General features: G+C 37.8%; 2 protein-coding genes across 3 annotated transcripts in view; both read left to right on the forward strand.

The window, feature by feature from the left end:
- LOC134862345 (ubiquitin-conjugating enzyme E2 E2) overlaps positions 1–880 on the forward strand; it is a 36,040-nt gene extending 35,160 nt beyond the window's left edge. For both annotated transcript variants that reach the window (XM_063880215.1, XM_063880214.1), the window contains exon 6: positions 66–880. In XM_063880215.1, the coding sequence (XP_063736285.1) occupies positions 66–163 (98 nt within the window). In that variant the 3' untranslated portion in view covers positions 164–880. The remainder of the gene's footprint in view (positions 1–65) is intronic.
- A 2,813-nt stretch (positions 881–3,693) lies between these two features.
- Positions 3,694–14,721, forward strand: LOC134861884 (ubiquitin-conjugating enzyme E2 E1). Its single transcript, XM_063879462.1, has 6 exons — positions 3,694–3,857; positions 5,199–5,382; positions 6,130–6,180; positions 10,585–10,717; positions 12,670–12,817; positions 13,710–14,721. The coding sequence occupies exons 2-6, from the start codon at positions 5,228–5,230 to the stop codon at positions 13,805–13,807; spliced, it is 585 nt and encodes a 194-aa protein (XP_063735532.1). The 5' UTR covers positions 3,694–3,857; positions 5,199–5,227; the 3' UTR covers positions 13,808–14,721.
- The last annotated feature ends 292 nt before the right edge of the window (positions 14,722–15,013 follow it).

Raw genomic sequence — 15,013 nt, forward strand, 5'->3', positions numbered from 1 at the left:
TCAGCCCGGGGGATTGAGAATCCTTAATGATTCTAATATATTTTCTCTGTTTATTTACCTTTCAGCTGACCCTCTGGTGGGGAGCATCGCCACACAGTACCTGACCAACAGAACAGAGCATGACAGAATAGCCAAACAATGGACGAAGAGATACGCCACATAGACTACCAACCATCCCCCCCTTTACCTCCCTTCCCCCTTCACTGTACCTCTCTCTACCTCTCTCTCTCACCCTTAGTCTGTCAAAGCACACTCACTAAGTGCAACGGTAAACCTGCCCTCCTTTCACCTGCCTCCTCTTCCTCCTCCACCCCAACATTTTATCTACCTTTTCTGTGTTAAAAAAAAAAAAAAATCAAGACAAAAATGTCCTTTGTTCCTTGTTGACTTGAAAGCTTCTTTTTTTATACAAAGAGTAGATTGGGATTTTTATTTTCCAATATCTGAATGTTGGAAGTATTGTATTGGAGAAAAAAAAAACACAGAATATTATAAATATCATACGCATTGTCCTTCAGCTATACAGTATGTATTCTCATTTTCTTAGTGGCACCTGGAACAAACATGCAGAATATATGCTTTTACTTTGTTTTCCTTGTTTTGTTTGTATTTGTCATCAATATGTTATCTGCATGGAACAGGAAGGTTTAAGTCAATGGATCCTTCATGCTTTTTAACTTCCTCTGATTTTGTTTGTACTGTATGTATTTTTTCAAAGGCTTTTGAGGCAGACCACAAAAGTATAGGTCTGCCTGTGAAAGAGGCAGGACTTGTATATTTACTGGCTACCCGCCACCTCTGCAATTGCAGAGTGGTTTGTTGTGCACTTGTATTACTGAAGCACCCAATAAAACACACTGTGGTTGGCTTGTGAGAAAACGCTCGGCTCTGTCTGGGAATTGTGTTTGACTACAGCCTCAAATATTTACACCTCCTCACTGATCTTCTAACACGGCTCAGGACAGCTTTAAAGTCTCACACGCCTGATTGTAAAACTTTGCAATCTGAAACATCAGCTCAAATATAATAAAGTTCTTATCAGATTCCTGGTCATTATGACTCCTGCCCTATATTGCAGCTTTTATTACCTCTATCAAGGAGGTGTGATGTTTTCATTTGTTAGTCCCTACCTGCAGATTACAAGAGATACTAATGAATGGATCTCCATGATATTCTGTGATTGTGTTTAAACTATAATCCAGATCTGTGATGTCTTTTGTTGGCTTGGAATAAGATGTACTGCAAAGTCGTTTTTCACATACAAGGGACTTTGTCTTAGTGTTTTGGTTAATAAGTAGAATAATTTAAATGTAAGCAAGATAACAAAACTAATGATATTCCCATCAGGGTTTGCTATAATTTGTCTTTAGCGTTCGTTTGAGAATGTTAGCCTTTTAACACACTAGACTAAACTGAAGTTATAAACAATAAGCTTGCATAACAAAAGCATCGTAAACCTGAGATAGTATTTAACTCAAAGCAAAGCTGGGCTAAAGTCGCAAAAAGTCACTATAATACCTGTAAGAGTTTTGGTCCATCAAAATATCTTCAAAACAGACAACTGAAGCTTTACATGGTAAGATTTCGAGACGCATCACTTAACCCAACATTAGGAAGAATAGCCATTGGTAAGTAATAAATAATGTGTCAAGGCACAGGACCCTACTAAAACACAACATCCTTTTCAACAGAGATACAACTGTTGATGTCATCTCTGTAAGATTTGAAATGCTTTATTTAAATCTGAACGGTACCTTGACAATCTTAAATAGGTCATTATTGGAACAAAGCAGAATTTATTATTAAACCAGGGTGTCAGTCGGTTGAATCGTAAGGTTATTTCAATATTTAATTTAGGTTGGGAAAAATAATATTCTTAACTATAATATTAACCCAGCCAGCACTAACACTTTCCAAACCACACAGACTTCTTGGCAACCCCAAACCATGATACAGTCAGACAGTTTGTTTGCTCTACTCGTCCCAGCAGGTACTATTTTATGCGTTTAAAATTGAAAGGTTCTAGCAAATTGCAGGGTTTAAGGGGGAGAAGATAGTATTGAGAAGCTTCACAGGATGTAATAGGACGCCTCTGCCATATCTTTGATTAACGACTACCTGACAGACCGACAGACAGACCACAGTCTTTGCGTCTTCAGAACAGTGATGAGCAGCACACGAGCATCGTAGAGGAACGTCCTGGAGCCTTTTCTCCTCACTTTGAAAACCTCCTACATTCAGTATGACTCAGGAGACTCTTCAGTATTTTAGTGTATCAAAAGTGGATAGCTGTTGAGGTACAATGCACAGGGAGCCATCTTCTTCTCAAAGTAACCAAAACCAAGAAGATGGTCAAACTTCAGGAAAACAAGGACTGCTGTTGATCACATTAACATTCTGGGAGAGGAGGTGGTGGATAAGTACAGGCGGCTTTGAGTTCCCCTTGACAACAAACTGGACTGAAATTGTAACAGTAAAAAATGACACAAGTGTATAACCTATGTACTGAGGAAATTCAGGTAATTTGAGATGTGTGACAACATGTTGCATGATCTTTTCTAAGTGTGTTGTTGTGAGTACAATTTTCTTTAATGTGCTATATATATTAATTGCCCAATGATGAAAGAAAAGGATTAGGTTCATTTGTTGCAGATATTTCTATTGAATTAATAAGCGTGATCTTAAAACAATGACACGTTGTTCTTCCATGGCTCCTTCTGGTTCTTGTGCTTGAGAATATTGGAACAAAAATCCTCAAGTTTCACTCCACTGTGAATCATGCATCCTGGGTTTTAGATGAGGATGAGGTGTGAAAAGGTTTCTTCGTTCTGTAACTTAAAAGAGTACAAATGGGAAATACATTATTCAGGACTGTAAAAGGGTTAAGGATAAGCAAATGCTACTTTCAAAATATTTACCCAGCAGTGTACGAAATGTGAAATTACCCTATTAACCTTTTAAACAAACATCCACCAGAAGGTAATAGTACATAATGTTCTTCACGACTTGTTTAACTGCTTTATGCAACATTTCCAGCTTACAAATCTCTTAATATGTCATTTTTTAAAATGAGTATACAAGATGCATTTAAAATAAGATGGTTTTGAAATGCTGGTTGCACATGAGGGATGCAGAAAGTGCTCTTCATTATAAAATTACAAATGATCCATATCATCCACTTTAAAGTGTGTTCCTTGGCTGTATCCTTCCAGCAATGAATATTTTAAATTCACTGGCCCTATAATAATACCTTCTTAGATATGAGTCATATATGGTCAGCTTAAGTGATATTTCAGTTTCTGTGGCCAGTAATGCAGCAATGTAGTCATTGCTGAAGTTCTATTAGATAAGCTCCCTGGATGTTAACGTTGAAATATGAACTGGCATTGAATTAGTGGCCAGATAGTCATTATCACCTAATAAATTGTGAGTTTATGGTTTTCTATCAAAGATAGAGCTGTTAAAACATATTTATGTACGTAGCTGGGGAAAAAAATTACGAATATTATTATGTATTTCGCATGCGTTGACTAAGGCTATTTGGTATTTAGACTTGAATGAGACCATCCTCTGCTGAAATATGGAAGTTGAAGTAACTCAAAGTTCACAAGTTCCACTTACTTTAGCAAACAAATGTGCCGGAGCAAAATGTTGCTTAGATAACAACAAATCAATTAAATGTAATGATCACATTAGTTAATCTGTATTAAACTCATATCATGTAAACCGTCTTGTATCCAGGGTAGGAGCGGGGCCGTACAGCCCACTGCAGCCGCGGTAGGCTACTTCCGTTCCGCAGAGGGCGACAGGCACCAGCCAGCCTAGACTGTGGCGGAGGTCCAGACACAATAGACTGGGTAAGTTTAATTAGCGAGCAATATAGATGATCTAAGGTTGATATTTTACCGAATGGTCAAAGTTAGCGGATCGGTCTGTTGCCCGTGTGTGTGTTTGAAGTCGAAGGTCAGTTTGTCGGGTGAAAAGAAACAACACGGTCGTGGTTAGTTGGTTGCACGGAAAAGGGGCTCCGACTATGTGCTGGAACGGAGTTGTTCCTGGCTGCTGTCTGACGCGTTTAATGTGTCGTTGTCATTTCAAGCCCAGAGTTGTATTTTTTTAACGGTTTCTTTTGACATACATCGCTCTAACGTTATGTTTAATCATCAAGGCAATCCATGTGTACGTTTATGTCACGGTTACCCGGTTGTCCGATCACTTGTGAAGGATGCTTAGCAAGCTGCTTTTCCCCACGCCATCCCAGGAAGTAGCCTTATCCCTTAAGTCGTAGGGCCTGGGTGTTCGTTGAGTTAAAGGGGGAGGGGGGCAACCGTTTTGCAGGTAGCTGTGTTTACGCCAGGTTCACCAACAGATTACCAAACATTTACATTTATTAGAACATAATAACTATATTCTTTAGTTTACAGGTGTGAAATTGTTAACTTGGATGTGTGAATTGTGCACTTCGCTAGCTCGTTGGCTAACGGCAGTTCGTTCCCCGTCACGGAAACGTTAGCTAACGATAAATATGTGGAAATTAAAGCTCAAAAGGTATTGTGTGTGACGCCCCCTCACACGCACACACACAATTTACATTGCATGACTGACCTGTTCAGTGGTAGAAAAAGTCCTCAGATCTTGTACTTAAGTTTAACAGTAGAACTACCATAATGTAGGAATACTCGTTAAGTTATAGTCGTGCTCTCAAAATGTTACTTAAATGAAATCTACTTAAAGTACCAAAAGTTAAAGTGCACATTATGCAGATTGGCTTATATATAATATCTGTTGTGGTTAAAATGATTGATGCATTAATGTGTTGATCAAAGCTGGTAACGGTGCAGAAAATGTGAATTACTTTGCATTAGACAGGGCAGCTTGTGAATGTTACTCCAGATGTAATAAAAGTCTTATTTAAATGCTGTTTATATTTACCACCATTAATCCAAATCTGCAAGGTAACTAAAGTAAATGTAGTGTAATTCTACTCTATGCTAGCAGTTGCTCATGAAAACATGCAAATTAATGTTTATAAATAGTGAAAGTAGCTTGTGTATTATGAAACATATCAGCTATTGTGGCTACACTGAGGGCATTAGCATCTGTCTTGGTTTTAAATCATTATGAAACTACTCCACCTTTTTGCAGCTGTGGTGTTTTAACTGATTGTATTTTGGTTTTTTGGTTTTTCACTCCATCAGGTCCCGGCTCTTCTCCAATCCAAACCGGTATGTCGGATGAGGATTCTCGTGCCAGCACCAGCTCTTCTTCATCGCCGCCTTCTTCCAGCCAAACCAGACAGAGGGACACGTTTTGCAAAAAGAAACGGGAGAGCAAAGCCAGCATGAGCAAGACCTCCAAACTGCTTTCCACCAGCGCCAAAAGGTAAAAATAATTCCCCAGATTGTTAATTAATGAATCATTTATTAAATTCTGTCTGCCAAAATAAGTCTGTTGATCTGATTTCTTTCTGGTAGTATTTTAGGATTTCTTTTTGGAAGAAAAACACCAATAATGTTTAAAAAAAACTGGTCGCTTCTAGGTAATTCTTTGCATGGATACATTCGAGTAGTCATTGTGATACTTCTCAAACATTTGCAATAAAGTTGGAAAGCAGAAAAATGAGGAACAAGCTGTGGTTCCTAATTCTTCTACCATACATTATCATTCATCTGTCATGGAGGAAGAAATCCATCATTAAAGAGGAAGACTAGGACTAATTCTTACAAAAAAATGGCTTCATCTGGCCATAATTTACACAATCACAAGATAATGTGTGACAAGATCTAAATGAGTGACTCAGAACTTCCTTTTTCTCCCCTGGGAAAAAAAGTGAAACAACCTCTCACACTGTTGGTTTCACTATATCTTACTTTCGCAATCAATGTTGCTCTGCAGTTACACAAAAGACCTCCACCCGAAATGACTTAACTCACTAAGTGATATGTTGTAATCCAAAATGTAAGTCAAATCTCCTAATAAAGCTCTGAAGATCAGATATAAATGGTACATTTATCTATTAGCATTTCCATTGTGGCCAAAGGACATAATTATCATTTTAATGATCATGTTTTTTTATGTTGCGGAATGATGTTTGGCCATTGACTGATTTTTGTTTCATTTTGTGTGCAGGATTCAGAAAGAGCTGGCTGATATTACACTGGACCCTCCGCCGAACTGCAGGTGGGTTTCACTGTTTGATATCAAATCTGTTGTCTGTCCATTAGTGTACTCATTAGGAAAACACTGATCTGAGTAGTTCTCTCCCTATACTCATTCTAGTAACACCTTAACTCAGATACGAAGTACTCATCTCAATCCCACTATTCTATTCTTATTGATTGTGATCATTCCTCACTGTGCTAGGTAACATGCTTTAACTACACATTATATCTTAATTATAAGGGAAGATGTTCTTATACCACATCTATCCTTAGGCTTGCGGAAATTTTAATAATGCAGTCCTCAAAGATATAAAACATTGTGTTCAATTTTTGGATGACAGGCACTAAGAAACCATAACAAATATGGATTGCTTACATTACTTAGTGTGTGTCGCTGGTACTATTAAACTGTGGTGTATAATTAAGAGTCCACTTCTTTCTTTTTATTTAAGTCTATACAATATGATATGATATTTATCCAAAAAATTGACCAGCTACTTTTCTTACACTCAAATCATCATTGGTGGGCCGAGCTCCTCATGTACTGCTTCTCATTACTTTCTTTTGACTGAATTTGATTTGGTTTTGGTCTGTTGGCTTTGCAACACAAGACATGTACAACTATTTATATGTGTGTGTTTGAGTAAAATAAACATTCATTCATTTTATTCTATAAACTACTGACAACATTTCTCTGTGTTGGAATTCAACAGACATTGGAATGTAATGGCTGCCATATGTGTAGCGATTTTCGAATTAAGAACATTTGGAGTGGTCTCTCTGATTTTTTTCCGGAACTGTATATTGATATTTTTTTTAGAATGGTTGTGACTACAGCCAGCTTTACTTTAGTTTTGTGATTTAGAAAGATTATTGTTAAAACCTGCAAAAACTAGCAAGCTGCTTTTCCCCACGCCATCCCAGGAAGTAGCCTTATCCCTTAAGTCGTAGGGCCTGGGTGTTCGTTGAGTTAAAGGGGGAGGGGGGCAACCGTTTTGCAGGTAGCTGTGTTTACGCCAGGTTCACCAACAGATTACCAAACATCTACATTTATTAGAATATAATAACTATATTCTTTAGTTTACAGGTGTGAAATTGTTAACTTGGATGTGTGATTTGTGCACTTCGCTAGCTCGTTGGCTAACAGCGGTTCGTTCCCCGTCACGGAAACGTTAGCTAACGATAAATATGTGAATTAAGAACATTTTGGAGTGGTCTCTCAGATTTTTTCCGGAGCTGTATATTGATATTTTATTTAGAATGGTTGTGACTACAGCCAGCTTTACTTTAGTTTTGTGATTTTGAAAGATTATTGTTAAAACCTGACCGTCTGGGTTCAAGCTCCCCTCGCAGCAGGTGTCCTCCCTCTTGCAGCGGCCTGAGGCAAATCACTGAAGCCTCCCTGCTCAAGGCTGCTGTTCTGCAGCAAAGCCTGACCTCTGACCTTCCTGTGAAAGGAGAAAATATAAACAGAGCAATCTTTTTCACCACGGCTCAGTAGATCAAACAAGCCACCTCAGGCCACAGACCATCCCAAAAATGTCCACCGTCTAGAAATTTGTTTTTAACTTGAAGAAAACATCTTTGTAGTCAGTCGCAGAATAAAAAAATAAAAAACTTTAGATTTTTTTGTTGTTTCTTTAGACTTTTGATTTTTAGAACATCTGTTTCTCAGGCTGAGCAGGAAAAACCAGCAGTTCTATTCTCTCGCAATCGTATAGAAAACCAGCCTTCCTTTGGACGTTAGTGTGTTTATAAAACTGAGCTCAGTTTGCTGCTGGGAATAACAAGGCATGTACTTTACAAACGTTCTTTTTTACACTGTAGACATTTATTCGGAAAAACTCCTCCCGCTTTCCAGAGGGTGTGAGTGTGTGCCAATGTATTACTTCAGAATTGCTTCTAGCTTTTTAAAATGTAATATGAATTGTTAAATTGACTCACAGCATATGTTTTTACGATACAGTGATTATGTATATTAATGCCTAGTAAACCCTTTAACAAGCTTTCCTTGTAAGAGGATTTCAATTGACGTTTTGAGTGACACTCAGACGGTGATTTGTTTCTGTCTGGATTATGACTACAGCATGATGGAGTTTTTGGTTAAATTAATGACTTGAATGGTGGATTAATGACGGATGACTGCGGCTGAAGGACAACAGCACTTTCAGCAACAGGCTTCTGTCATTTGGGCATAATGGACTACCTAATTACATCAATGAAGTGTGACAGCTTAAAACCCTACCTGCCCCGGCACATGATGGATTAAAAGCCATGTTGAATTGACCTTGTATTGTATGATAATGTTTAATGTAATTCATTAAATGTTCATAATGTGGAAATACTCTCAAGCTTGTTATGGAAGAGGAAGGTAGCACATCATCATTTAATCTGTTTTAATGAATGAACTAAAGACTTCCGTTTTTAAATGATTTTCTGGCTTTGTGTTGTGATGTTCACACTTGTTTATTGTACAGCTTTGATCAACAGAGACAGTCCCCAAAAACACTGTCAAAGGTGCTAAATATCATGTGGATTATTAATTTATTGGTTGATTTTATAAAGGTTGCAACCAATAATTATTTCTATCCTTAATAGGGAATACTAAAAGAAAATACATGTTTTATTAATTTCCTAGAACCCAAATTGCAATCTTCACATTTCTTATTTTTCTAATCAGAAGTGCGTTTCATTTTGCAATAATAGAAAACTGAAAATGATCACATGCTGCAAAAAATGTCTGATAGATTTTTCTGTCCGTCTTATTAAAGAACTAGTTATTTCAGCTGCATATAAAAATCCATCTCAATAAATAAAAACACTGGCTGTGAGTTTTCTATCTTTCTGTCTGAAGTTTTACAGTAATGAGTTCTGCTGCTGCAACTCTAGAAGTTCAAGCTGTTCCACTCAAGTTTCCATCTTGAAAACATTTTCATAGTGCAGCCTTGAATGATGTCCAGCGGTACTGAAACTATGCATGCTTTGATGTTTGGGAAAATCTTGTTTGCGCCACTTTTCATAACTATCTGAACCTCAATGACTTGATCCTCTATCAGTATATTGCATCCCTTAATGGATTGTTAGGACTGCTGATAAGAGTAAAATAGTGTTTTAGGCTGAGAGGCGATGTGTTCATATCATTAAAATCATCCACTCGAAGTCAAAGTCTTTAATGTGATGGACATTTTGCATCTGTCACATTTCCAGTTATAGACCAAGTTAATGAATCCAAACGGTGCTTTCTGGATCGACTTTCCCCTTCTGTAGCCGGCACTGAAACTGCCAAATGTCTGTGTTGCAGTGCACAAAATCCGCCCCCCCTCTGACAGTTTGGATCAATATTATAATGTCTTGTACTCATGACCCCAGGGGGTTCAACACCGCATGTTCTGCATGTAAGAGGGATAAAGGACGGGCTGCGTTGAGGAAAAAATCAATACAGATTACAGATCATGACGCATAGACACATCACTTGGGATTTGCTTTGAACTGAGGCATCTTCTGAATGATGCACGAGGGAAATGAATCTTTCATCACTCCTCCTTTAAAAAGGAATATTACATTTTTATGATCAGAAACGTACTTGTGAGTGCATTTCATTTTACAGTTGTAATTATTAATTTGACTACATTTGTGTTAGATTTGCATTCATCCTTCAAAGTGCAGTGCCGTTACAAGATTTCCAACAATGTTTCTTCACCCTTGATCCTTGTGAGCTTTAGAAGTAATGCACATGTTTACCATCTCCTCCTGCAGAGTCAATTTGCTTTATTTTGGTGGAATTTCCATTCAACCCTACACTGGGCAGATCTTGAATGGAAAGGGGCATTTGTAGTCAGTTTTAGTTCAATGCCTTATTGAAGACGAAAAAAACAACGCCCACATCCTCCAGTGTGCTGCCAGTAAGCTTTAGTTGTTAGCGATTCATCATGTGATACTCAGACATGAATGAATGCTAGACTTTCATACTGTAGCACACTCTTCATTGATTGCTCCATTCATCTAGATCCAGTTGCAGCCTTTTGAAGCAACAGAAGCCTATAATCTACATTCATAAATATTGTCTTCCTTGGTGTGTGGGTGTCTCTTTTTCCTCTAACTTTATTTATTTGTAAAGCTGTATTTACTATGAGATTAACTTTGTTATGGTCTGTTTGTTCCCCTGATGTTGTTTTTCCTCCTCTGCATTACTGGTGAGGATGACGTGAATAAACATTGTTTATCAAAGTTTTCCAAAATGAATCGTGATGCGCAGTAGCCGATTATTTTTATCAGTGCTTTGAGAATAAAGCATTCACTGTGTATTGACATCTAAGATGAGTGTATGCTTTCAATCTGAAAATGATTGTGTAAAAGTTTCATTTGTGATAAATAAATAAATGGTTGTGCCGCTCAAAGTGATCATCTTTATCTGTGCCTGCAGTGCTGGCCCTAAAGGAGACAACATCTATGAGTGGAGGTCGACCATCCTGGGACCGCCGGGCTCCGTGTACGAGGGAGGGGTCTTCTTCCTGGACATCGCCTTCACACCTGACTACCCCTTCAAACCCCCCAAGGTATTGATATGTACTAAATGTCGGCTAGCACCACACATTCAGACTGTGGTCAAAACACAAGCGTAGCACTGCTACAAACTTCTATCTTTTTGCTGTTCTGAAATAGACAACATGATAGAAAATGGGATTCAAGTCATATAAAGTGTATTGCAGCAGTTCACTTAATAACAGCAGAGATTCAGAAGAAAATTGACTCATATTCACAAAATTCCTTTTTACTTGTCATCACTAAACAACGCCTTCTGATCTCCCTACTCATTGTATGAAAGTTGAGATCCGACCTGATGTAGTGTCTCTGTTTTATATAAATATACTTTTAGAACTTGTTTTATCTTTAAATGTGTTGTTTGCTCAAAATAGGAATGCAAATGATGTAAAGGCCTACATGTGTTTTGGAAAGAGTAACATGCCACATAATGTCAGTAATTTAGGTGACGAATGTAGATGATTCATTCTGACTGAGTTGTAACAGCCATGCTGTTTTGAATCGTGGGTGAAAACATGGATCTGAGCTGTAAAGAATATTGACGCGGGGGCCGGACACAGTTATTTTCAGTAAAATACAACCTCTGGCCGATGAATCTGTCTCACTTTACTGTTGGCTTAAGATCATGCTTTTATCTGGCATACAGAAGCATAAAACAAAGTCGTCGTGTGTTTAAACATGATACATTTTTTGAAACCTTGTTTAAACACACATTTAAATTCTTAAGTGGAATCCTAAATATGTGGCTGGTCCTGATTTCTGAAAAAAACTCTAGTTCTGTTGTCCAAAGTCCTTTTTCAAAACATCTTATGGATCCCTTTTTTTTTAACAGTTGTTTTAACTGGAGGCGTTTAGAAGATGCCCCATAAAGTAATTTATCAGACAGCAGTAGAGTTGATGTCTAGGATTGTCTCCTTATTTATAACAGCTTTTTTATTTCAAAGCTAATTTCTGCTTTGTCTGTATTCTATAGATCCACTTTAAAAAAAGAAAATTCTGAGATAATGGATAGTGGTTTATTTGTGTGTCCGCCTCGGGATCATTTAGACCAATTAAGCTACTTTGTGTAACGCATATTGTCATTATGATTGAAATAAAAATGCCAACCCGTGTTATTGTTGGTTTTACTGGGGCTAATTCAAGAAGGATAAAACAAAACGGTCATAAAAATAGTGACATTAGCCTCAAATATAGTGGGTTAAAAAGAAAACGTATTACGGGTATGCATTTCTGTCTGTGTGAATGGAAACTTTGGTTCACAGTGTTAAATATCAGCAGGAAATAGCCTTGTGAAGTTACAAAAGGTGAACCATGATTTCAAAATACCCAGAAAAGCCACAGTTGCTGCGTGTGAAAAACGGTCTTCATGAAAGCATTATTTGACTCCACATGTTTTGCAGATCTACACTGATATTTCCACTGCTCACTTGTTCCAAAACACTTCCTTTTTAAGGTTTCATCAGAACATTTACTGTTAAACTCCAATCTTTCTCAGAAGGTCAACCTTTTTTATTCAAAAGTTATTTGTAATGTTTGTGTAAAAGCATAGGTATTTTGCTTTCAAGAGTGTTTCCTGGCATTCAGAAATACCTCTATTCATCCACCAGAGGGCTTTCTTGTCCCGCATATAGACTGAGTGTGTAAGGTCCTCGAGAGCGAGAGTAGAATTTGTTCAGTGCAGGTTTCATACTGAAAGTTAAGTGTTTCTATATGATTTACTGACCAACCTTCTATATCTCATGTCTTAATACAACATCTATAAACAATATATTACAACAGTTTACTATTACATTTGCTTGAAGGTGCTTTAAACTGTAGAAATACATAACGTTACACATCACAAGTGACTTCTGTTGTAGGATCATTGACTGGTTTGAGCATCTTCGTCGTGGTCAAATGTGTAGATAAACAATATTACAAAATGTGTTCTCCCCCTGACTGTGAACGACACCGTTTGTTTTTGCAGGTAACTTTCCGTACGAGGATCTATCACTGCAACATCAACAGTCAGGGGGTGATCTGTCTGGACATCCTGAAGGACAACTGGAGCCCCGCCCTCACCATCTCCAAGGTGCTGCTGTCCATCTGCTCCCTGCTCACAGACTGTAACCCAGGTAAGGCTGAAATGTCTATGAACGCTCAGTGTTTATAGCAACTCCACAGTGAGCGCACTGGTGTAGCAGAGGTGTTAGGAAACAGTTGTTCAGTGTCTGAGGTCAACTGTACAAGTTCAAAGTGAGATTTATGTGTTGAGCAGGCTGCAACAAGCATCTATCATTACACTGACAGTGGTAGGAGTGTTATAACTAAGGGAAGCTTTTTTTCTTTTTTTTATCTGACTTTTTGATTTCCGCTCGTCTTCCTTTCTCTGTGTCACATCAAGTGCATTTTAAGACAGGAGAATAAGGAAAATAAATCCTACTTTGAGTCTAAAGTGTCTTCAGAATGTCATCTGACTCACTTTCGAGCTCGCTTTAATAGCATTTCCAGGGTTTGGGAACAGTAATCTGAAACTCTTGCTGGGAAAATGTCGTCAGTGCTGCCACCTTGACAGGAAACCCTGCGTCATCTGGACATCCTATTCTACTCGTAAGAGTGAAAAGCAAGTTTGCATTTTACCTGCCAACCAGGGGCCAGAGACAAAAGTTAAAATAGTTTTGCAGAAACGACTCTTGTTGGTTCTGAATTCTTATTTGCTAGTTAATTAAAACATGGTAACATGACGGGACTTGTCAGATATTGCTTTTGTACAAAATATGTATGCAAGAAGTTCCAGTTAGATGTTTTCGAAACAGGTAAATTGAGGCAGTGACACCAGTATTATTATTCCTAACGACATAATCCCAAAAACCTTCACTGGTTTTTGCTTTGCACCTAAAATGATTTCTTGTGAATAAGTACACAAAACAAAATGTTAACTTAACCCTTTAGTGTCTTTCTCTTTGTCTGTTTTAATATTCATAAGTACCTGGCAACTTAATGTGAAAACTATTTTTTTATCTTCAGCCGACCCCCTAGTGGGAAGCATCGCCACCCAGTACACGACTAACAGAGTGGAGCATGACCGAACAGCCAAACAGTGGACGAAGAGATACGCCACATAAACCTACAGAGGACGACGAAGGCTGAAGAAGAGGAGGAGGAGGAAGTGGAAAAGGGGGGTGGGGGGCTGCGGGGTTGTTGTGTTTGGGGGTTATTTCTATCTCAGATTTTTAGTACTTTATTGTCTGGTATATTTTTTGCTTCCTGATTAAGTTATCTCCTCAAATATGGTAATAAAGGAACACAATGGAAAGGAAATCTCGCCCGACTCTTTTTTTGTTGTTGTTGTTTACATTGTTAATTAAAGGGCGAATTCAACATTCAAACCTGTTGGACAAATGAACAGTAATCACTTAGAGTAATGCTGAAACCACTTCAGTAATTTAGACAAGTTGCAAGTAACTACTGTAATGTTTCCATTTATTAATGTCGTTAAGTGAGCACTTTTTGGTTCATTTTATGGTAGGTATTATAAACACTTAATGGTTAGCAGCACACTAATGTAGTAATAAACATCTATCGTTTGTCCAAACCTGATGCATAATACTGTCTGTGGACTCCCAGAATTGATTGGTTTGTAGTAATGCCATGACGAAAATAGAGTAAAACAGTTGTAATCATATAAAGCATGCTCATGTTACTGAAGTACATTACAAATGCAGGTGATCAAACATTTTCCTTGTGAAAACTTCCTTATCTTCCTACAACCACAGTATCTCGGGTTGTAAAGAAAGTATGTCAATATATAGATATGTTTGTATAATGCTGTAAATGTTCAATAGGGGTGTTAAAGTACAGATATAGTAAGACCAGTGATACAATCTGTACACTTTGTCTTCTGGCTGCAGCTGCTACATTCCTCTACAGCTTGACTGTTTCAAGAACTTTCTCGAGCATCAGATGTCAAAATATCTGCCAAAGAACAACATAAATAGAGATGGTTTGAATAAAAACCCCGGCCTCCTTTGCCTTTCAATGTTTGCCTCAAATTATATCAAAGCACCATTGGTAATGCCCACCCAACTGTGCCTTTTGCAAGAAAAGTTGTAACCTGTGGCAGATATGCTAAAGACATGCTTTCCTATATACAGCTCTGAAAAAAATTAAGAGACCACCACCAATTTTTCTTAAATCTGTATCTCTACATGTATGGCAGCCATTCCCGTGTTTGCTGCATTTCAACACACAGAAAAATGGTCAGTAGTTTATAGAATACAATAATAAGAAATAAAAATGTTAAGTCAAAGACATGTCTATAAATAATAAAA

This window comes from Eleginops maclovinus, chromosome 3 (assembly GCF_036324505.1).
Source record: "Eleginops maclovinus isolate JMC-PN-2008 ecotype Puerto Natales chromosome 3, JC_Emac_rtc_rv5, whole genome shotgun sequence".
Taxonomy (NCBI): Eukaryota; Metazoa; Chordata; class Actinopteri; order Perciformes; family Eleginopidae; genus Eleginops; species Eleginops maclovinus.